The sequence below is a fragment of the Aquarana catesbeiana genome, linkage group LG09, assembly GCF_042186555.1.
Source record: "Aquarana catesbeiana isolate 2022-GZ linkage group LG09, ASM4218655v1, whole genome shotgun sequence".
Classification (NCBI taxonomy): Eukaryota; Metazoa; Chordata; class Amphibia; order Anura; family Ranidae; genus Aquarana; species Aquarana catesbeiana.
Window position 1 is genome coordinate 219,646,429 of NC_133332.1, and position 23,667 is coordinate 219,670,095.

Below are 23,667 nucleotides of genomic sequence, written 5' to 3' on the forward strand. Positions count from 1 at the left end.
AGTAAGGAGAAATGCAAAGTTTTTCAGTTGTCACTTGAACTGGAGGTGAGGGAAATCTACTAATGGGAACACCTGTTCTGGTGACAACTGTTTAAAGGGGTAATTTCCCTTCACTTTAGGAACGTTTTCTCTTAACTCCTTATGTGACTTTTGGACACGAAACAAGGAAAAATCTCCTCAATGGGACACACTGTAAAAAAAAAAAGGGTTTTAAGCCTTTAATATCCTATCCACAACTAAAAGCAAAGTTTGTGCTTTGGATATACAATATTAGTATTATTACTTGCAATTTATTTATAATAATACCCCCCTTTCTTTAATTTTTCTTATTATGAGGGCAACTCTGGAGCTGAGAGTCAAAAATATATTGTCTCCTGTAGGTTTAGGCTCCATCCACACAATGGGGTTATTTACTAATGATAAGGTTAAGAACTTCAATCGAGCTCAAGGTTATCTGCTGCTGTTTCTAATTAGAATTGTGAATGTGCATGCACTCTAGAAGCAAACACTGACACATGTGTTCAGTACGGTCACTTCCTTATCACTGTTTATATGCAGGGCGGTGCTAATGTTTTATACAGAGAGAATAATGAATTATACATCATTGCTATGTCAGTCTAATAGGTACATCTCATTGGTTGAAATACAAGAGAAATAGAGAGACTTGATGTTGAGGCTTGGTTGTTGCTGGCTCTGTTTTCCCTTCCCCGTTCTTCCAATGAGGGGGAGTGGGAGTTAGACGCCATCTTCAGTTCCAAACAGAGCCAATCTGTATACTTATATAATAAGTAAGACGTTGCATAGAAACATGTATACAAATGAGAAAATAGGCATTTTCTGATTATTATTATTATTAACATTACATTTCTTCACACTAAAAATAGAGAGTGCAAAATCTGATGCAGCTCTGCAGAGAAACCAATCAGCTTCCAGTTTTTTGTTGTCAGCGCTTAATTGAACAAGATGAAATTAGAAGCTGATTGGCTACCATGCACAGCTGCACCAGATTTGGCACTCACCAGCTTTAGGCCGGCCATAGACGGTTCAAATCTCAGCCGGTTCAGCAGGATTTTTTTTTTTATTTCCTTTGCTTATTGCTATGCCCATCTTATGTGTGTCCTGCCTTCTGTATTGCTATTTGTTGTCATTAATTTAGTTGATTTCTTCAGCTTTTCAAAGTTCAATCAATCAACTTGGGTCAGCCAGCCTGCCAGATTCGCTTGCGATTATCTCTACCAGCTGTTATAGCTGCTGGCAATAATCACTGTCTTCTCACGGTGGGGAAGGCTCCCCCCCCCACCACCACCACCAGGAGCAGACAATGTCTCGGCAGGAGGGATTCCTCTGTCAGCACTCTGTGTGTTGAGGTGGTTGTAGGAAAGAAATTTGCATTGTCTATGGCCTGCCCTAGTAAATCAAACACAATAAGTTGGGTAAATTCATAGACAATGCATTTTTCCGTATTCCCTATTGTTTCAGTTGTCAGGGTTTTTTTGTTTACACACTACATCGCAGCACGCTGCTGTGCATAGAGTTGAATGAAATGTTATCTTATGCCATTTCAAGTTAAAAAGAAGTAAACCATGCAACAATACATCACACCGCCCATACACAGAGCGCACCAGCGGGCTCACATTAAAGAGAGTATAATGCATGCCCACAAGTATGAATGGACCCAAACAGTCGCTGCCCATTATCTGCCTGTCCTCATGGTGATAACCTGTTATTTGTCACTGTTATGTACACTCCGAAGCTTGGAGTCTGTTATCAGCATGAGATAAGGCAGGCAGGCAGCAATTGTAAAACTTTAGGAGGTTTCATGACTGACCTTTAGCGCCAGAGTTTGTTAGTAAAACCTAAAAAAAATATTTTTGGTATGGGGTCAGTTAACCAGCAGTTATTGCTGGGTGTGCTTCCTGCCTAGCAATGCTGCGGAGCGATTGTGCCTTGTTGACACTCTGCAAGTCTTCCAGGTAGGGTCCGTTCATGTCTGAAAGCAACAGACCCCTTGCAGGTTCTAATGATGTGAACATGCACAATGCTACTGGCTGCCAGAAACCATGTGACTTTGTCTAGTCTTTAGCTCAACTGGGGAAGTTCAAGCACTGTTTTTTTTTTTTTTAAATCACAGCAAGAACAGGGTACTCCTCTAATGATTTATTCAGTTTTGTAAATTGAATCCTGTGAACTGTGGGCTATTCTAAGCCAAAATGAACAGAAAAGTTTACTATAAGGAACAAATCTATCACAAAGATTTATTGCAATTCCTATTGCTGAAATGGAAACCCAGAAGCTAAAATATCCTGGAACATCTTCAAAACCTTGGACTGTCCTTGTAAGGAACATTTGCTAGGCATATGAAGCCCAAATCTCTTGCATCGCTTGTGAAAATCTTATATCGTAATCTCAGGATAAGCCTCATTTGTGACCTACTCTGTCCTTAGAGGGAAAAATATATGTGTTTTTTGTGTGTCTTCTATGGAAATAAGGCAATTTCCTTTCATTAATTTAGTTATAGACCAATTTCTCTTCACGTCAGACAAAGAACTATATGCAGTCTTAACAAACATAAAGCTGACAGCATATCACATCTAATACTGTATATTCTGCTATAAATATCAGTGTATATACAGGTCACCTGAGGAAAGGGGAGCGCGCTTCCTGTCTGATTCCATACATCACCTCTTGCCATCAGGGTAAATGCACCACAGATGTTCACCATCTAGACAAATTGAAAACAGAAATTTGCAGTTCTTTGTCTGGCCAGACCTGCTGCCCTTGGCTGCTTATTTTCAGCTCTTTGTTCTGTATTTACCTAGTGATGGTTATATATGGAACCTACAAAATTTTTGAATCGTGCTTTTTTTACATGCAGCCTTGTGTTTTCCTTCTGACACCTAGTAGAGATAGGATCACTGTTGTCTGTTACATGCAGAGCAAGCTCCCAAAAAAATGTTGCAACTGAAATGCTTCTTCAAATTTCATAGATTTGTAGAGTACTCGTATCAGGAGAAAATTGCAGACGTATAAGTTGCAGAGCTACGCTTTTTTTTCAATCTTCATTTTCTGTCTATGAGTAGTTGCAACATGGTCTGCCCTTTCCCTGACATTACTGAGCCAGATCAGGACTACACATGTGCATACTCTGTTGGATTGATTTCCAACCAACAAAATGGCAGCTGTTGTCACTGGCATTGAGGTGCATGGGGGTGTTACATTCAACTGAAAGTTGCTTATGTGAGAAATATGTAAGCTGACGTGAATTGCCTCTCTTTCTGAAAAAAAACATGTGCTGGGCTGTCATTCTAATGAGATGGCTTCAATGCTTTGTAAGTCACTGATTTGGAATGAGTATAGATATATTGCTGACCTTTTATCGTCATGCTTGTTCTAAATTTCTGACACAGAAGTATTAAAGAGAGACACAGCCAGGCAACTAACATTTTCAGAAGATGGTCTGCAATGACAGCTCACATATTTTTGTCCTAACAGGTGTACTTTAAGCAGTGCACTAACAGCAGTATTTGCCAACATGGTTATTTTCTGTTATGAGTACACTAAAATATATTGTGATTGGTTGTACAAGACACCGTCCGATAACAGGTTTCAAATCCTTGCCATGATGTTTTGGATTTCAGAGTTTCTCAAATTCAGTTGCTTAAAACCCAGAAGCAGTGGCAGCTGGTGCTCCATTTTTTTTGGGGAGGGGTGTGTGGGGCCATGCGCCCCTAATGGACGGGCTGCCACTGCCCAGAAGTTTAATGCCTATTCCTTTCAAAATTTACTTGAAAAACGTTTTTTCTCCCATTGTTCTTATCCAAAAATGTGTTTCTAAATTGGCCATTATGTGTATGCGTACTTGGATAACGCCGAAAGGACATTACAAATGTAAACTCTTCTGTGGCAGGGATTGATATGAACCGCTCTCTGTCCTCTGTACATTGCTGCATAATATGTTTCCAATATATAAATGTACTGAAGTAATTTAGTTTGCTTTGGAATCAGGAATTTGCTGCCCATTTTAGAAGCCCTTTTTTTTCCATCTATAAATAGACTTCCAGTTAGATGTATCTACAAGGGGGCATTACAAATCCTCAAGGCTATTTTGAACCAACTAACATAAGATGAAGGCTGACAGTTTCCTTGGGAGATGGTAATCGCTCCTTGTGCCTACATAGGTAACCACAAAAATCTTGTGTTTTAGCCCAGAAGGACAAATTTGTCTGGATTTTAACAAAAATATTCCCTAGCAGCTCCTAAAAGTCTCTGAGCTAACATACCTTGACCACAAAGTTCACCTTGAGGTTCCTGTGTGGAAAGTCTGAGTCCATCATGGATGTGAAGTGGGGACAGAATGAAAGATGTGATTGATGAAAGGGTTGGTGAAAGAAATAATGTATGTTTATTTTTATGTACAATTCTAAGTCTGCAAGGAGATCAAGTTTTGATATAGTTTAGTTCATGAACACCTGTCCGTATTATGCTGTTTTGTCTACTATTGGACCTGGCTTGGCCTTCATGGTTTTTACCATAAGAACCGAGTTGTCTGGTAGCTGGCTGCTTTGAAATGTGTCCCAAGACCAAACTTATTTTTTTTTTTTTTTTTACATTTTGGATAATTTTGACCATTGTTATATTCTTTAATAATAGAGTATGATGTAGCGCAGAGTCAGGATATTTGGTTTTATGGAAAGTAGATTCTCTAAAAATATCCAGTTTTGGCTGATTACATACATTGCAAATTGCATTACACCCAATCCAGACTGTCAGAATCCTGCATAGGTGCAACAAGCCTAACCAAATGTGTTTAAAAGATCTGATCCTTAAAGAGGAAGTAAACACTGATGGGTTTTAATTCCTTCCTTTGCCCCTGCAAAGTAAAAGCAAAATAAGCAAAGTAAAAGCATAATGTGCTAGTATGCATCGTGTACTATTATGTACACTATACACTATCGTGTATTATGTAACACTTACCTGCAAACGAAGCCCGCGCCGTCCCCGCTGCAGGCCACATCCATGTTATGGCACTCTTCATCCATTTCTTTTTTCTTTTTTTTTCACATTTTTTCTTTTTCACCCCTATTTACACCTTCGCGACTGTCCTTGGTCAGTTGTAGCACATTTGTCAGACATTTATACATCGTTCGTTATACCTACCTATACTCATTCACATATTTTTTGCCATGTTTTTTCAGACCAGTGTTGGTCAGATGTGCTTTTCTTCTTTCCATACATGGATCACTCCTTCCCCCTGGCCGGTTCCTGTGCTGTTCACCTGGTCCCGGTGGGATGTCCCTGCCTCAGCCCTGGGTCAGACTTTGTCATTGGCAACCCTCACATCCATCTTGTAGGCTGGATTTTCACTCGGAGCTGACATGAGAGTATCAGACTTCTGGCCTCTGTTATATTATTTTTTTTACCCATATAGGGTTTTTTACCCCTATACATCTTTTATTTATTACTTATATTCACAGAGAATTTTGGGAGCATACTCCTGATGAGTGGACATGAGCCACGAAACGTGTAGAGTTACTATACTTCAAGACAAGTCTGATCCTTACATTTTATATCCATCATGCATTTGTCTATTTATACCATGTATTTTTTTATGAATTTATTACAATAATCATCTGCCATATGTCAGCTTCTAATTATGTTCATCAATCAATTTTTATTCTGTACCATGCATTTCTCTAAACATGAAATGTGCTTCTACAATGAATTTTTTAATAAACTTTATAATACATTTTTTATTTTTGTAATTTTATTTTGTGATATGCTTATGCTTTGCTTTGTGATATGGTTTGTGATATGATTTAAAGTCCCATGACCAGAACTTTTGCTTGTATGCAGACCGCATCCATGTTCGCCCATCTTCCTTCCGGGGCCGTGGACTCCGGCTCTCTGACTGTCCAGAACCACGTGACATCACTCCCGTGCATGCACGCGGGAGCCGCCAGTCAGGGCATTCGCTCATGAAGAAATGACACAGGGGCTGTCTCTTCACAGCGCATGCGCCGATGACAAACCACAGGAAAAATCTGTGGGCGCGTTTAGGAAATATTTACAGTACCTATAGGTAAGTCTTATTCTAGGCTTACCTATAGGTACAACTTCCACAGAGAGGTTTACAACCTCTTTAAGTCAGGTCATGTGTATCTTGTTTGCTTAAAAACAAGCAGATCCTCAAAACCTCTCATTAAGGCTTCAAGCACACTAGCGTTTTTTTAAACACCTAGAAGCTGTTATTAGCATTTTTTCTGTTCCTAGAAGCTAACTTGTGTTATCCTATGTGTCCATGCACAATACTTTAGGCTATTAGTGTTTTTGAGTTTCAGTGTCTAGGAGCAAAAAGATAAATTGGCTTTTTGTGGAGTTTTTTTCCATCAGGAAAAAATTCAACGCTCCTAACCGCGTTTTTTGAACTTGCTTTTTTTTTCTTCATGTACCGTAAAATGCTAATAAAATGCTAACGCTCCTAAAAGCTACTAAAACGCTATACAAGCCAGCACCAAAAAAAGCTATTATCATCGTTTTTCATCCAGCATTTTTTTTGTGGTGTTTTTTTGAGCTTATAAAAATGCTAGTGTGCACGAAGCCTAACATTGACATATAAAGTGTTTGGGATGAGCAAAATACATCTCCTCTCCAATTGGATATAACAACTTAATTATACTTTCCTAGCACACACATTAAATTTTTATGAACTTCAGTATAAAAATTCTTAACTGTCTTGTAGGTATAACCAGTTTAGCTTTCTAAAAGGTCAGGAATATTAATACACTGTAGACAGTTGTCAGTAGTGGTTGAGGTCATTCGAATCCAGATGGGCATATATTTCCAGCTCCGTAATTAATATGATCACCATGGATTATGGATATGATGCCTTTAGGGCAGTTCATTGCTTACGCATTGATGCAAAGCTTCAACTTAAAGGCTAATTACATGTATGTTGAATGTATTATAAGCCAAAGTAATTGTGATTCTGTTGTAGGGTAATTGTGAGCCCACCTTTCTTATTAAATTAGGGTATACAGCCATGTCACCTCCCTTTCCCCAGCATGTTGACTTGACAATTAAGGTAATAAAAATGCAGTGATGACGTAGTTCTTGTGTTCTTCATTTCCTACAAGCATGTTTGCAGTGTTGACTAAAGATTGGCTCAGGTTGATGTACCTTGCAGGAATTAACATCAGCCCCTGCAAGTGTCAAAGAGTTGACACATTTAACAACTTCTTCTACTCATAGAACTTTATAGCATAGTACTATCCTTCCCCAGAATGCTAAGTGCAAGCAAGTAAACTGATCAAGTGCCTGTTTTTACTGCCCCTTTTCCACGCATGTGAATTATTATTATTATTATTATACAGGCTTTATATAGCGCCAACAGTTTACGCAGCATTTCACAACTTGAGGGTAGACAGTACAAATACAATACACTTTAATACAGTAGGAATCAGAGGGCCCTGCTCCTTAGAGCTTACAATATAAGAGGAAAGGTCAAGAGGTAATAACTGTGGGGGATGTGCTGATTGAGAGAATGGACAGTTGTTAGGTGGGGGCCAGATAGGCTTCTCTGAAAAAAGAGTTTTCAGGGATCGTCTGTGGACAGAGTAGGAGAAAGTTGGACAGATTGGGGTAGAGCATTCCAGAGGATGAGAGAGGCTCTGGAGAATTCCTGAAAGCAAGCATGGGATGAGGTGACAAGGGAGTTAGAGAGCAGAAGGCCTTAAGAGGAGCGAAGAGAATGATTAGGTTGGTATTTTGAGACTAGGTTAGTGATGTAGCTGGGGACCAGTATGGCTTTGTAAGTTATTGTTGGTATCTTGAATTTAATTTGTTGATTGAGTGGCAGCCAATGCAGGGATTGGCAGAGCGGTATAGCAGATGCTGAGCGGTTTGTGGGGTGAATGAGTCTGGCAGCAGCGTTCATGATGGACTGAAGTGGGGATAGCCTATTTAGAGGTAAGCCAATGAGGAGAGAGTTGCAGTAGTCGAGGCGAGAGATGATCAGGGAGTGGATTAGAAGCTTTGTGGTGACATTGGTTAGGAAGGTGCGTATCTTGGAGATGTTGCGGAGGTTGAGGCGGCAAATTTTGCATAGCGATAGAATGTGGGGCTGAAAGGTTAGTTCGGAGTCCAGGATTACACCTAGGACATTGGCGTGGGGGGACAAGTTTATAGTTGAACTGTTGATATTGACAGAGAAATCGGGGAAAGTGGCACCTGGGGGAGGAAATATCATGAGCTCAGTTTTGGATAGGTTGAGTTTGAGGAAGTGATGTGACATCCAGGCTGATATGTCTGCTAGTAAGTTGGTGATGCGTGAGGAGACAGATGTAGAGAGCTGGGGGGTGGAGAGATAGATTTGGGTATCATCAGCGTAGAGATGATATTGAAAGCCATGGGAGGCAATCAACTGACCCAGGGAGGTGGTGTAGATTTGAGAAGAGGAGAGGTCCAAGAACAGAACCTTGGGGGACCCCGACAGTGAAAGGGAGAGGAGAGGAGGAAGTAGAGTTGTGACACTGAAGGAGCGCTGGGATAGGTTGGGAACTAGCGAAGAGTATGGTCACAGAGACCATGGAGTTTTTTGAGAAGGAGGGGGTGGTCCACTGTGTCAAAGGCAGCAGAGAGGTCCAGGAGAAGCAGTACAGAATAGTGTCCGTTGGTTTTAGCCTTTAGTAGGTAATTTTGAGTTTAAAGAGAGCAGTTTCCATGTAGTGTTGAGGGCAAAATCCGGACTGAATGAAGTCTAGCTCTTTTCCTATTACTTTCTATTACACCTGAATTTTGGCAGCCTGCCAGCCCTCTAATTTAAACAAACAGCAGGTGATTCTATTCTGTAAAGTAGGATACACACTATGAGAAAATTGGAAGAAAAATTCCTTACGAGACACGATCCTTTGTATAGTGTGTACAAAACTTTTGACATCTAGTTCAGACTTTCCAAATGAAAATTTCAAAAGGGACAAACTCCAAAATTTTTCTCGTACATGAACAGAACTAACAATTTTCCTTTAATGTGTTTTACTGTGTAGAAATAGCGAATTAGTGGCAGATGAGGTTTAATGTTAATAAATGTAAAGTTATGCACTTAGGGGCTAAGAATATGAATGCATTATACATACTAGGGGGAGTACAACTGGGGGGATCCATAGTGGAGAAGGATCTGGGGGTTTTGGTAGATCATAAGCTCAATAATAACATGCAATGCCAAGCTGCAGTTTCCAAAGCAAGCAAAGTCCTTTCTTGTATTGAGGGGTATGGACTCCAGAGAGAGAGATATCTTTTTACCCCTGTAGAAATCATTAGTAAGACCTCATCTGGAATATGCAGTTCAGTTTTGGGCACCAGTTCTCAAAAAAGGATATCGGGGAACTGGAGAAAGTGCAGAGAAGGGCAACCAAACTGATAAGAGGCATGGAGGAACTCCGCTATGAGGAAAGATTAGAGGAACTGAATTTATTCTCTCTTGAGAAGAGGAGATTAAGGGAGGATATGAACAACATGTACAAATATATAAGAGGTCCATATAGTGAACTATGTGTTGAGTTATTCACTTTACGGTCAACACAGAGGACAAGGGGGCACTCTCTATGCCTAGAGGAAAAGAGATTTCATCTCCAAATACGGAAAGGTTTCTTCACAGTAAGAGCTGTGAAAATGTGGAATAGACTCCCTTCAGAGGTGGTTCTGGCCAGCTCAGTAAATTGCTTTAAGAGAGGCCTGGATTCTTACCTAAATGTACATAATTTAACTGGGTACTGATATTGATAGGTAAAGTTGATCCAGAGAAAATCTGATTGCCTCTCAGGGGTCAGGAAGGAATTTTTTCCCCTGCTGTAGCAAATTGGATCCTGCTTTGCTGGGGTTTTTCGCCTTCCTCTGGATCAACTGTGGGTTAAGGATTGGGTATATGGGATTGTATGATATTATTTTTTATTTAATTATTTTTATGGTTGAACTAAATAGACTTGTGTCTTTTTTCAACCTAACTATGTTACTATGAAAGACTGCACATAATCAGAAACAATAAACAACTAAAAAAACCCTATGGAGTATGAGAATTTTCGTACATTATTTTCATCCTCCGGTTTAGACTTGCTGTGAAACATCAAGGAAAATTGGTTGATCGTTCACCAAATTTTCTTTATAGTGTGTACCCACCTTTAAGAATCCCACCAAAATCTGACCTCAGAATCTTTAGAAGGCCTCATGTACACGGATTCTCATCTCCTTCCTATGCGCTGTTGTTTTATTACACAGTTATTTTTTTTTGGGTTCTCAAGTGCATCAATGCCTAAATGCATTTAAAGTGATTGTAAAGTCTTGTTTTTTTTTTCTAGTAAAATAACAAACATCATATACTTAGCCACTCTGTATAGTGGTTTTGCACAGAGCAGCACAGATCCTCTTCTTCTCGGATCCCTGGCTGGAGCTCCTGGCCGCTCCCTCCTGTCCAGTTCCCCCACAGCAAGCAGCTTGCTGTGGGGGCACCCGAGCCGAGCTGCAGTTCCATGTATACTTTCAGACACAAAGCTGCGATTCGGCCCTGCCCCCTCTCTCTCCTGATTGGCTGAGTGTGACAGCAGTGGGAGCCAGTGGCGCCGTTGCTGTGTCTCAGCCAATCAGGAAGGAGAGTCCTGGATGGCCGATTCACTCGTGGACATTGCTGGATAGAGATGGGGCTCAGGTAGGTATTAGGGGGGCTGCTGCACACAGAAGGCTTTTTATCTTAAAGTGATTGTAAACCTTTTTTTTTTCTTAACCATCTCAATACAGTGCATTTTAACCCCCTTCCTGCCCAAGCCATTTTTCAGTTTTCAGCACTGTCACACTTTGAATGACAATTGCGCGGCCATACAACACTGTACCCAAATGAAATTTTTATTATTTTTTCCCCACAAATAGAGCATTATTTTGGTGGTATTTGATCACATGCGGTTTTTATTTTTTGCGCTATAAACAAAAGAAGAGGGACAAGTTTGAAAAAAACAATATTTTTTACTTTTTGTTATAATAAATATCCATATTTTTTTTTTTTTTAAACAAATTTTTTCCTCAGTTTAGGCCGATACTTATTCTTCTACATATTTATAGTAAAAAAAAATCGCAATAAGCGTATATTGATTGGTTTGCGCAAAAGTTATAGCGTCTACAAAATAGGGGATAGATTTATAGCATTTTTATTATTTTTTTTTTACTAGTCATGGCGGCGATCTGAGATTTTTATTGTGACTGCGATATTGTGGCAGACACATCGGACACTTTTGACACATTTTTGTGACCATTCATATTTATACAGCAATCAGTGCTAAAAAATGCATTGATTACTGTATAAATGTGACTGGCAGGGAAGGGGTTAACACTAGGGGGTGATCGAGGGGCTAACTGTGTTCCTAGGGAGTGTTTCTAACTGAAGGGGGAGGGGACTCACAAGGGGAGGAGACCGATCTGTGTTGCTCTGTACTGAGAACACAGATCGGTCTCCTCTCCTCTCTGACAGGACGTGGATCTGTGTGTTTACACACACAGATCCACGTCCTGCCGTGTTACCAGGCAATCGCGTGTGCCTGGCGGACATCGCGGCCGCCGGGCATGCGCATCGGGTGCCCAGTGACACGGCGGGGGCGCGCGATTGCCGTTGGCAGCGCGTGTGCGCCCCCAGGTGGGTAGGGAAGGCGAGGGCGTCATATAACGCCCTCCCAGAATGAGAGCCACGCCGCCTCGCCATCATATGACAGCTGGCGGGCGGCAAGCGGTTAAATAACAAACATATCACACTTACCTCCACTGTGCAGTTTGTTTTGTACAGTGTGGTCCTGATCATCATCTTCGGGGGTCCCCCAGCAGCACTTGCGGCTCCTCCTCACATCGGTAAACCCCCTGGGAGTGCATAGACACAGAATACCGGATTCGGCTCCAGCACCCGCGTCATTGGATTTGATTGACAGCAGTGGGAGCCAATGGCTGCGCTGCTATCAATCTATCCAATCAAGAGCCGAGAACCCCAGACAGAGAGGGTGTACGCATCTCCGCCGAGAGAATGAACGGGCTCAGGTGAGTAAAACGGGGGGCTGGGGGGCCGGTCAGTGTCAGAAGTTTTTTCACCTTAATGCATAGGATGCATTAAGGTGAAAAAACATGAGGGTTTACAACCCATTTAATGCATTAAGATAAAAAAAAAAACACCTGACTTTACAATCCCTTTAAAATCAATAAATACATTCTCCAACAGAAACTGCTCTGATTCTCATATTAAAAATGATTTTACATAAAATGACCAACCTTACCGGCCAGTTCACACCATAAAAGTGCAGACCGGATGCGTTTCTGTATACAGGTTTTTTATGCATTTTTGATTTTCTCCTCTTCTTCACCTTACATAAGGACATGTGCATTCTGGTGCGTTTTATGATGTGTTTTACCCTGTTCCAAGACAGTTCAGTGCAGAAAAAATGCAGCATGTTCTACTTTTTTCTCTGGAACTCACTGCACTGGTGGGAACTATGCCATTGGAAACCATATAACCTACTATCATGTGTTTTTGATGCTGAAAAAAAAAAAAACGCACTGCGTGTAGCGTGAACTGGTCCTAAGAAATATCATGGTTGCACTTCAAAATCCTAATGTCCTGGTAAAGAGCAACAGAATACAAACTGAACACTGGTGTATAGATTGCCTCTTATCCAGTCTGTGATGGCAATAAAGGTCCGTCCCCGTTTGCTGGTATTTCAGAATGGTACTTTAAGCCCTACAGCTTTTGATAGATTAGTTACGAATAATGAAATATGTTCACCACTGTGCAGTCAGCTGGATCCTGGAGAAATCTTTACTGCAGGGCATCCTCTTTCTGTCTCTGAAATTTTGGCATGCAGGGGGTTAATGGCTTCAGGCTAAATTTCAAAGAAAAAGCTCCTGACAAAGTCCAGCTATCCCCCCCCCCAGCTTTCCTCCATTGAGTAAAGTTGTTTCATGTTTTTATTGCATGTAACACGATCTATGAATGGGGGAGAAAAACATGTGACTCATCATTGACAGATCCAGTTACATACACTGAAAGCAATGAAAGAACTTTACTCAGTGGAGGAGAAGCAAGAAAGGGTGGGTCCTCATCAGAAACTTTTTTCACAGCAGCTCATCCCAGATCTATTAACCCCCTGTGTGCCGAAAGTTCAGCCACAGGAAGAAAACTGACATCTCTGCAATAAAGATTTCTACAGGATCCAGCTGCCTGCACGATGTGGGGCATACTTTTTACTGGTAAGTAATGTCATTAAAACCATGAGTGCCAAGGTATTTTTAAAGAAAACTTCCACTTTACCATTGATGAACTTGAGGATCTAATTTAATCAAAAAATTGTAACTGTGTAACAAAGTATTTTTTGGATAATTCAATTGTCTGTATACGATTACATTATATGGTTGATACTGTAACTTTTTTTGCATTGATCCTTTGTTATAATTTTAATTTTGCTCTCTGCTCTGAGATCCATGAGCAGTGGAGCACAGAGAAAGAAAATACAGGAAGCTAATGTAACCAGAGATACGTACTGGCTGAGTTTTATCTTTAGGATTTAATAGGTTTGTCGTGGCCATTATAACTGTAATACATCATTTGTATGAAATCACTATACTTTGTATTTTGTTTTTTGCTGGAATGTTTTACCTTGTGGATTATAATTATTTGATAGCATATTACATGCTACTAACATTCATTGCTGTTTTGTGTTTGCTCACAGGAATCTACCTGTTGGATCTCATCTACATCGACTCTGCATACCCGGCATCTGGAAGCATCATGGAGAATGAGCAGCGTTCCAATCAGATGAACAATATACTTAGAATAATCGCTGACTTGCAGGTCTCCTGTGGTTATGGTTGGTACTGCTCATTTCTTTGTATTGCTTATTAATTTGTTTAGTGCAATGGCAATGTGCAAAGTAAAACTAATTGCCAGCCACTTTCCAGTGTTCTGGCTGAAGATGACGATGCACGTTACAAATCTGATTGTACAATCATATTCGAATCACCTTCAGCTTTGCCAACAACAATGTTATTTAGGCAGCTATACATGGATAGAAATTTGGCGGGTTCAGCAGGGACTGCCTGAATTTTAATCCATATATGGGCACTCTTATTGTACAGAAGTAAATCTATCGATCAACTTCTGTGCAACCACCATGTTGGGTTTTCCCCAAATGATCAATGCCGCCGACAATGCTGATCATAGTGTTCTTACAGTGGGGAAGTCTCCCTGCCATGAGCTCACAATAGCACAGGGGTAGTGATTTCCTCATCCACTTCAAATGTGTAGATGGGGGAATTGGTACTTTTTTTATTCTGTCAACCCACTGGTTGAACGAACAAAAAAAGTATACTGTATGGCCTGCCTTATATATGGCCATGTCTTACTGTTTGGAAACAGAAAGGACTGTTGGCCCTTCCATATTCTTGTAAATCTAAAGGAGATTGTACAGTGATTGCGCAACCAGAGTGTAACATGCATGATCAGCCTAAAAAGAAGAAAAATATTTTCTGATTGCCATCTTATGTAAAGGAGATTTAATTCCATAATTTTTTAATAGCAAATTATTTTACAGTGTTCTTTTTGATGCAGCTATGTATTGTGTGGAGAGGGTTTGCTTTTTTCTCTTCTGTGTAGAAAAGAAGGCAGACCGCAGCTGAAATATCTCACCCTTATTTATCATCCGCTAATGTAAATAGAAAGTGCGGAACACAGGTGTAAAAGGCACGGCCTTAAAGAAAAATGAATGATCCGGAATGTGCGAAGATGGGGTCACAGCCTGTGTTTACATATTCGTCTGGCAAGCCTGAGTTGTAAACTCAGGAGACAGAATTCTTCCTGTCGCTTCCGCCATGTTGTGCTGTTTGGTCAGGTGGAATAGTAGGGAAGGAGGTTTGACAAATGAACATTAGCTTAGCAGAGATGGAATGACAGAGGGTGGTGTGTTTGAGTTCTGACCTGTCCTGCATGCATACTGGTGTCAGGCGATTGGGTTAAAACATTATTCAAATTCCTGTGGCAGAAATGCGCTAAACTGTATGTTCTCCTCATTGCTTACATTTTGTGTATTAATGGACGTTTACTGTGCTCATTAAAGGCATTGTCTGTCCACTTTCAATTAACAATTTGTTTGCTAATGCAGATATTTCCTTTACATTTGGGTAGAGGTCAGGGACGTGCGGCGAGGTCTGTGGCTGGTGAGGCACCGGCTAGTATCAGAGCCAGTAAACACAGGTTACATACGCCACGAATGTTAGAGCGAGAGCAATAATTCTAGCACTAGACCTCCTCTTTAACTCTAAACAGGTAACTTCTAAAAAAATTTTAAGCGTTGTCTATGGAGATTCTTAAGTACTGAAGTTTAGCGCCATTTCACAAGTGTGTGCAATTTTAAAGAAAGACATGTTGGGTATCTATTTACTCGGTGTAACATCCTTCACATCATACAAAAAAATTGCGCTAACTTTAGTGGGGTTTTTTTGTTTTGTTTTTTATTCATGAGACAGTTTCTTTCCAAGAAAAACGCGTTTGAAAAATTGCTGCGCAAATTCTGTGGAACATAAAAGTTGCAACGACCGCCATTTTATTCCCTAGGGTGTCTGCTAAAACAATATATATAAGGTTTGGGGGTTCTGAGTAATTTTCTAGCAAAAAAAATATGATTTTTACATGTAGGAGAAGTGTCAGAATTGGCCTGGGTGGCAAGGGGTTAATTACCATAAGTAATATACAAATAATTATTTTTAAGGTAATTTACTATATTTTCAAAATCTGTACTCAAACAAGTGGCTTAACGGACAAATTGGTTTGAAGTTATAACTTCAAACCAGTAATTTCACAGTAAATAGAAAATACATCAATATCTTATAACATATAGCATAATAATATATGATATAGCTTGTACCTTTTCAGTAGCAGCAGATTTTCATTCTCCCTCTTAACTGTGTGATAAAAACATGGGATTGTGGGTAAACCTTATACACATAAACCCATGTTTTTCCTTGTACTTAAGAGGACTGGGCTGGAAGGGAGCATTTGTCTTTTAGATACATGCCCCCTTCTATGACACTGCAGTGAGAGGCCAGCTTCCACTGCAGCATTTTTATCGGACAGCTTGGGCCAATCGTGCTTTACCATTGGTCCAATGCTCACCTGCCTACCCTGACTGCACATCCCTGGTAGAGGTGGACTGAATCGCACATCATTTGCCAATATCTCTCAAGAACAAATTCTCAGCTTTTGCACACACTATAGAGTCTAATGCTGGCCATACACTATACAAAAATTTGGTCATTTAGACAGTTCGCTCGTTTTTTAGCCAGTTAATGGGCACAATCGTTGGGATGTTTTTGAGTCGAAAAAAGGAAGGGCAAGTTTGGAAATTTTCTGCCAAACAAACAATACATTTTAAATTACGTTTGCACTTGGTATATAGTTACATAGTTAGGTTGAAAAAAGACACAAGTCCATCTAGTTCAACCATAAAAAAATTAAAATAAATAAAACAAAAAATATCATACAATCCCATATACCCAATCCTATACCCACATTTGATCCAGATGAAGGCGAAAAATAACCCCAGAAAAGCAGGATCCAATTTGCTACAGCAGGGGAAAAAATTCCTTCCTGATCCCAGAGAGGCAATCAGATTATCCCTGGATCAACTTTACCTATAAATGTTTGTACCCAGTTATATTATGTACATTTAGGAAAGAATCCAGGCCTTTCTTAAAGCAATCTACTGAGCTGGCCAGAACCACATCTGGAGAGAGTCTATTCCACATTTTCACACCTCTTACTGTGAAGAAATCTTTCCGTATTTGGAGATTAAATCTCTTTTCCTCTAGACGTAAAGAGTGCCCCCTTGTCCTCAGTGTTGACCTTAAAGTGAATAACTCAACACCAAGTTCACTATATGGACCCCTTATATATTTATACATGGTGATCATATCCCCCCTTAATCTTCAACTGGAACAGGGGCCTTAGTCAAGGTAGAGGGCACTATGAACAGTTCCAAAAACCAGTCAATATTGGCACAAAACCTTCAGGCTTCTGCAAGAAAGCTGAACATGAAGAGGAACTTCATCTTTCAGCATGACAACGACCCAAAGCATACATCCAAACCAACAAAGGAATGGCTTCACCAGAAGAAGATTACATTTTTGAAATAGCCCAGTCAGAGCCCAGACCTGAATTTCATTGAAAATCTGTGGGGTGATCTGGAGAGGGCTGTGCACAGGAGCTGCCCTTGCAATCTGACAGATTCGGAATGTTTTTGCAAAGAAGAGTGGGCAAATATTGCCAAGTCAAGATGTGCCATGCTGATAGACTCATACCCAAAAAGACTGAGCGCTGTAATAAAACCAACAAGGCATTAGTTTAAGGGTGTGCACACTTATGCAACCATATTTTTTTAGTTTTTAATTTTGACTTTCCTCCACCTAAAAGATTTTGGTTTGTTGTTTAACTGAGTTGTACAGTTTATAGGTCACATTAAAGGTGGTCTCATGTTTTTACATCACAGAAACCTGACATTTTAACAGGGGTGTGTAGCCTTTTTATATCCACTGAGTCACAGTTATACAGTAATCAATGCATTTTTAATAGCACTGATTGCTGCATAAATGTGAATGGTCCCAAAATAGCGCCAAAAGTGTTCGATCTGTCCACCATAATGTCGCAGTCACAATAAAAATCGCTGATCGCCGCCATTACTAATAAAAAACAAATTATTATTAAAAGTGCCATAAAACTATCCCCTATTTTGTAAACGCTATAACTTTTCGCAAACCAATTAATAAAGGCTTATTGCGTTTTTTTTTCTACCAAAAATATGTAGAATACGAATCGGCCTAAACTGAAGAAAAAAAATGTTTTTTATATATTTTTTGGGGATATTTATTATAGCAAAGAGTAAAAAATAATGCGTTTTTTTCAAAATGGTTTTTCTTTTTTTGTTTATAGCGCAAAAAATAAAAAACGCAGAGGTGATCAAATACCACCAAAAGAAAGCTCTATTTGTGGGGAAAAAAGGACGTCAATTTTGTTTGGGAGCCACGTCGCACAGAAGCGCAATTGTCAGTTAAAGCGACGCAGTGCCAAATCACAAAAAGTGCTCTGGTCTTTGGCCAGCCAAATGGTCCGGGGCTTAAGTGGTTAAGCATATCAGAAAAAAATGTCCATGAAATGACCCCCACATACCCATCTGGCCCCAGGTTGCCTAGATGCTTGTCCAACATTGCATTCAAGGTTTCTTTCCAACAAGCAGAAACATTTTCCACAAGAGAAAATTCTACTTTACTTCATGGTATTATGTTTTCACTTTTTAGCCTGATCCAGTTTTTAAGCTTTGTTTTTTCCAATTAACACATTTTTTTTTAAATTTAAGTATCACGTCTTATGAATGGAAGCTAAATTTTGTCACTCTAGCTGGCTAAAAAACTCTTTTTCTTGTATCAAGCGGTCCCCTGCCTCTTAGTTAAATGTTACATTTGGAAACGAAGACTGGAAAGGGTGCCAATTCCTAGTAGGCATAATGCTGTCCAAGAATAATAGGGAGGCTATCCAAAGCAACCATAAAATTGATGATTTTCCCCTTCCAATTCCTGTCAATGAAGAACAGTCAGAATAAGTGGAGTATGTCGTGTAGACCTGGTTAGACAGTGAAATATATGCTTATAATATGCCTATAAATCTGTGTTCCTTGATCCCACGCTCTGTACTAATAAATGGGTAATAGCAGCATACACAGCTGCATACTGGGGTGCACTTTTTTTCCCACTTTTTACATTTTGTAAGGTTTTATGTGGCATGTACTGTATATGTGTTTGTGTATATGCATATGGATGCAGCCTGTGTATCCATATATGCTGTGCTGTATACAAACTACCATGTAATACAATTATTATAATTCTATCTATTGGTTCTTTTATCTTGACAGACCATCTTGTGACATTACCCCATGTGCAGAAGTATCTGAAGTCCGTCCGGTACATAGACGAGCTGCAAAAATTTGTGGAAGATGACAATTACAAGTAAGTTTGTTGGTCATTATTATCTTCTTACTTTCATTTTTTATACCTGTCTCTTTCTGATATTTTAAGGGTACATTCACACCTATGCATCTTTTAATGCACAAGTTAAATATAGAATGCACAATGAATTACGTATCATTCTCATCTTCATGGTTTAGTGTGGTGCTGTTTGGTGTCAACAGTGTTTGTAGTGTGCACTATAACACTTGTTACGTTGAAATGAATAAAGAACAGTGTAAAAGTGGCAGAAAATTACAAACATAATTTGCATTAAAACTAATTATAAGTACTTTGCAGCGTATACAGAATGCATGTAAAGTGTGTATACAGTATAAAAAAAAGTGATAACCCGTGGGAAATTTAAGATGCAGTTTTTAATTATTATTTCATTTATTAAGGGAAAAAGCTGTTCAAACCTGCGTGGCCCTATGTGAAAAAGTAATTGCCCCCTCCCATGCTGAATCATGAATGAACTGTGATTTAACTCAGCTTTCCAAAAATTTGTGGTTAATTTCACTTGCCACACCCAGACCTGAATACTGCCAGACCGGTTGAATCAAGAAATGACATAAATAGAAGCTGTCTGACAAAGTGAAGCACGTTAACAGATCACAAGAAGAACAGTTTAGAAACAAAGTAATGTACATGTATCGGTCTAGGAAGGGTTTCAAAGCCATTATCCACAAATAGAGATAACTTGGAACAGTGGTGTACCTTCCCAGGAGTGGCCAGCCTACAAAAATGACTCCAAGAGCATGACAATGACTCATCCAGGAGGTCATAAAAGAACCCAGAGCAACATCTAAAGAGCTGCAGGCCTCACTTGCCTCAGGTAAGATCAGTGTTCATGATTCAACAATAAGAAAGAGACTGGGCAAAAATGGCATCCATGGGAGAGTTCCAAGGCCAAAGCCACTGCTGACCAAAAAGAACACAAAGGCTCATCTCACATTTACCAAAAAACATCTTGATTATCCCCAAGAGTTTTAGAGCCCATTCACACAGGGGCAACTTTGGATCCGACTTCAAGTCGCCCCTAGTCGCCTCAAGTCGCGCTACACGAAAAAATCAATGTAAGTGAATGGATCTGTCTTAATGCACACTACTGCAGTCGCTCCGACTTCAGAAAAGGTTCCTGTACTACTTCAATCCGACTTGAAGGCAACTTGTACCCATTGATTTCAATGGAAGTTGCCTCCAAGTCTGATCACTGTTCATACTAAGGCAACTTTACAGGAAGCAGAAAAGAAACAGAAAGTAATTTCCTCCACTAAACAGCCAGCCTCCTCCTTCTCACACACAGCTGATAAGCTCTGATTGGCCACTTGTAAAGTTCCCTGTCCTGGAGGCGACTTCAAGTTGTGTTGTAAGTTGCCCCAAGTCGTGCTGTGATTCATACTCAAGTTGTGTCCAAGTTGCCTACCAAAGTCGTGCTGGAAGTCGTGTTGCCCCTGTGTGAATGGGCTCTTAGGCAAATATTCTGTGGACTGATGAGACAAAAATGTTACTTTTTGGAAGGTGTGCGTCCCGTTACATCTGGCATAAAACAAATACAACATTTCAAAACAAGAACATCATGCCAACAGTCAGACATGGTGGTGGTAGCGTGATGGTCTGGGGCTGCTTTGCAGCATCAGAACCTGGAGGATTTACCATAATTGATGGAACCATGAATTCTGAGCTCTACCAGAAAATTCTAAAGGAGAATGTCCGGCCATCAGTTCGTGACCTCAAGCTCAAGTGCACTTGGGTTATGCAGCAGGGCAATGATCCGAAACACAACAGCAAGTCCACCTCCAAATGGTTCAAACAAAGCAAAAATGTAGGTTTTCGAGTAGCCTAATCAAAGCCCGGACGTAAATCCAATTGAGATGCTGTATCATGACCTTTCACAGGCCGTTCATGCTGGAAAACCCTCCAATGTGGCTGAATTAAAACAATTCTGTAAGGAAGAGTGGGCCAAAATTGCTCCACAGCAATGTGAAAGACTCATTGCCAGTTATCGCAGTTGCTTGATTGCAGTTTTTGCCGCTAAGGGTTATTAGGTTTAGGGGGCAATTACTTTTTCCATTAAAGCCAGGCAGGTTTGTTCAGCTTTTTTGCCTTAATAAATTAAACCATCATTTAAAAACTGCATTTTGTATTTACTCAGGTTATCTTTGTGTAATAATCAAATTTGTTTGATGATCTGAGTCATTTAAGTGTGACAAATAAGTAAAAAAAAAAAAATCAGAAAGGGGCAAATACTTTTTCACAGCATTGTATATAGCGCACCAAGTGATATGAATAGTAAGCGTATTTATCTTTTAGGGGCACACTAGGCTTAAAAAAAACACCAATTCTTTTAGCAGAAAAAATGCTTATATAGAGTGTTTTTGTACGGGCGTTTAGGAGCTCTGAGCTTAAAATATGCCTCTAAACATCCTAATGTGCATGGACACAATGGATAACCTTGATCTGCTTCTACAGGCAAAACGCAAAACTCCTGTAGAAGCAGTGTTTTTTAAACCCAGTGTGCATGGACCCTTAAAATGGCACCAACGTATGAGTGTCACCTGTGTATATAGCCATTTGTCTGGAATGTCTTAAGTAAACTATATGCTTATATAGACTCCATTTATGAAGCAGCCTCCCACATCGTTGGTAGGCCCAGGAGCTACTGTAAAATGTGCTCAATCTATGAAGCTATAGGTGGCTAAAAACCTACATGACTCATCCCAGACTGAAGCAGATCACAGCTGCTTGCTTTTAACTAAAGGCCAGCGAATGATTCATTTTTCGTCCTTATACAGGGGGAGATGTACACTATCCTGATGTTTAACTCTCTTCTGAGGATTTGCAAGGGTAATGTCTGGACCAGTACAGAAAAGTAAACTTTTGAACATGGACACAGCAGAATGTGATTCTTTTGTGCTTGGATGTTGCATCTTTGTTTAACAATTGCTTACTGGAAAAACCCTGGTTTCCTTTACAAATACTGAAGTATTATAATTATTTTTATTGTTATAATACATAATTTATACACTATTAACAGTTTGCGCATTGTTTTTCAATATAAAGGTAGACCACACAGTTAAAATACTATGCTAGACAAGAGGGTTAGGAGGGCCCTGCTCATGAGGGCTTACAAAAAATCGAAAAGGAAGGGGCAAGTGATACAAACGGTAATAACTGGGTGAAGGAGATAAGCTTTTGGGCATCGCCTAAAGGTGGGCCAAGTAGGAGATAGCTAGAGATCTTCGGGTAGGGAATTCTAGAGGATGGAGGAGGTTTTGGAGAAGTTCTGGAGACGAGAATCAGAGGAGGCGATAAGGAGCTACAAAGTCTTTGGAGAGCGGAGAGGACAGTTTAGGTAAATATTTTGAGATGAGGTTGGTGATGTTTGGTGAACGGAAGCCAGTTGAGGGATTGCCAGATAGAGGCAGTAAATACTGAATAGTTAATAAGGTGGATGACTCTGTCAGCAGCATTCATGATATTGGTGGCGTCATTGGTTAACAAGGGGAGTAATATGAACATGTTACGGAGGTAAAGGTGACACAATTTGGACAGTGATTGGATGTGGGACTGAAAAGAGAGGTCAGTTCAGGATTACACCTAGCACCCTGACATAAGGGAGAGGGATTGATAACTGTGCTATTGTTCTTCATAGGGAAAAGTCAGGAATGGGAGGGGTTAATAATATGCGCTTAGTTTTGGAAACAGTGAATTTTAGAGAGTGGTGTGACATCCATACTGACATGTCAGTTAATAAGGAACGTGTGAGGAGACTGAAAGGGTGTGCTGAATAGAAATGTGCTTTTGGAAGCCATTAAGGAAATCAACTGACCAAAGATAAAGGTGTAGATAAATAATAGAAAGTGTCTGAGGACAGAGCCCTGGGGAACCACTACAAAAAATGGAGAGGAGGAGATGGAAGGATGGATGATGCTGAAAGACCATTTGGATTATCAGGAAACAACAAAGTCTTTGAGGCCAAGGGAGTAAAGTTTTTTTTAGAAGGAACAGGTGGTGTATCAAGGGCAGCAGAAAAGTCTAATGGTATGAGAATGGAGTAGTGGTCATTGATTACACAAAGTTAGTGAGTTTTAGAAGGGCAGTTCCTGTGAAGTGTTGTGGGCAAAGCCAGACTGTAATGCCCCGTACACACGGTCGGACATTGATCGGACAGTCCGACAACAAAATCCATGGATTTTTTCCGACGGATGTTGGCTCAACTTATCTTACATACACACGGTCACACAAAGTTGTCAGAAAATCCGATCGTCCTGAACGTGGTGATGTAAAATACGTACATCGGGACTATAAACGGGGCAGTAGCCAATAGCTTTCGTCTCTTAATTTATTCTGAGCATGCATGGCACTTTGTGTGTCGGATTTGTGTACACACGATCGGAATTTCCGACAACGGATTTTGTTGTCGGAAAATTTTAGAGCAAGCTCTCAAACCTTGTGTGTCGGAAATTCCTATGGAAAATGTGTGATGGAGCCTACACACGGTCGGAATTGCCGACAACAAGGTCCTATCACACATTTTCCATCGGAAAATCCTATCGTGTGTACAGGGCATAAGGGGTGAAGAAGGCTGGTATTACTGAGTTA

The 23,667-nt window shown here is 40.1% G+C and overlaps 1 protein-coding gene across 5 annotated transcripts in view; it reads left to right on the plus strand.

The window, feature by feature from the left end:
* Positions 1–23,667, plus strand: part of RALGPS1 (Ral GEF with PH domain and SH3 binding motif 1) — an 839,296-nt gene that overhangs the window by 610,937 nt on the left and 204,692 nt on the right. For all 5 annotated transcript variants that reach the window (XM_073599738.1, XM_073599739.1, XM_073599740.1 and 2 more), the window contains exons 10-11: positions 13,746–13,883; positions 18,972–19,065. In XM_073599738.1, coding sequence (XP_073455839.1) covers positions 13,746–13,883; positions 18,972–19,065 — 232 coding nt within the window. The remainder of the gene's footprint in view (positions 1–13,745; positions 13,884–18,971; positions 19,066–23,667) is intronic.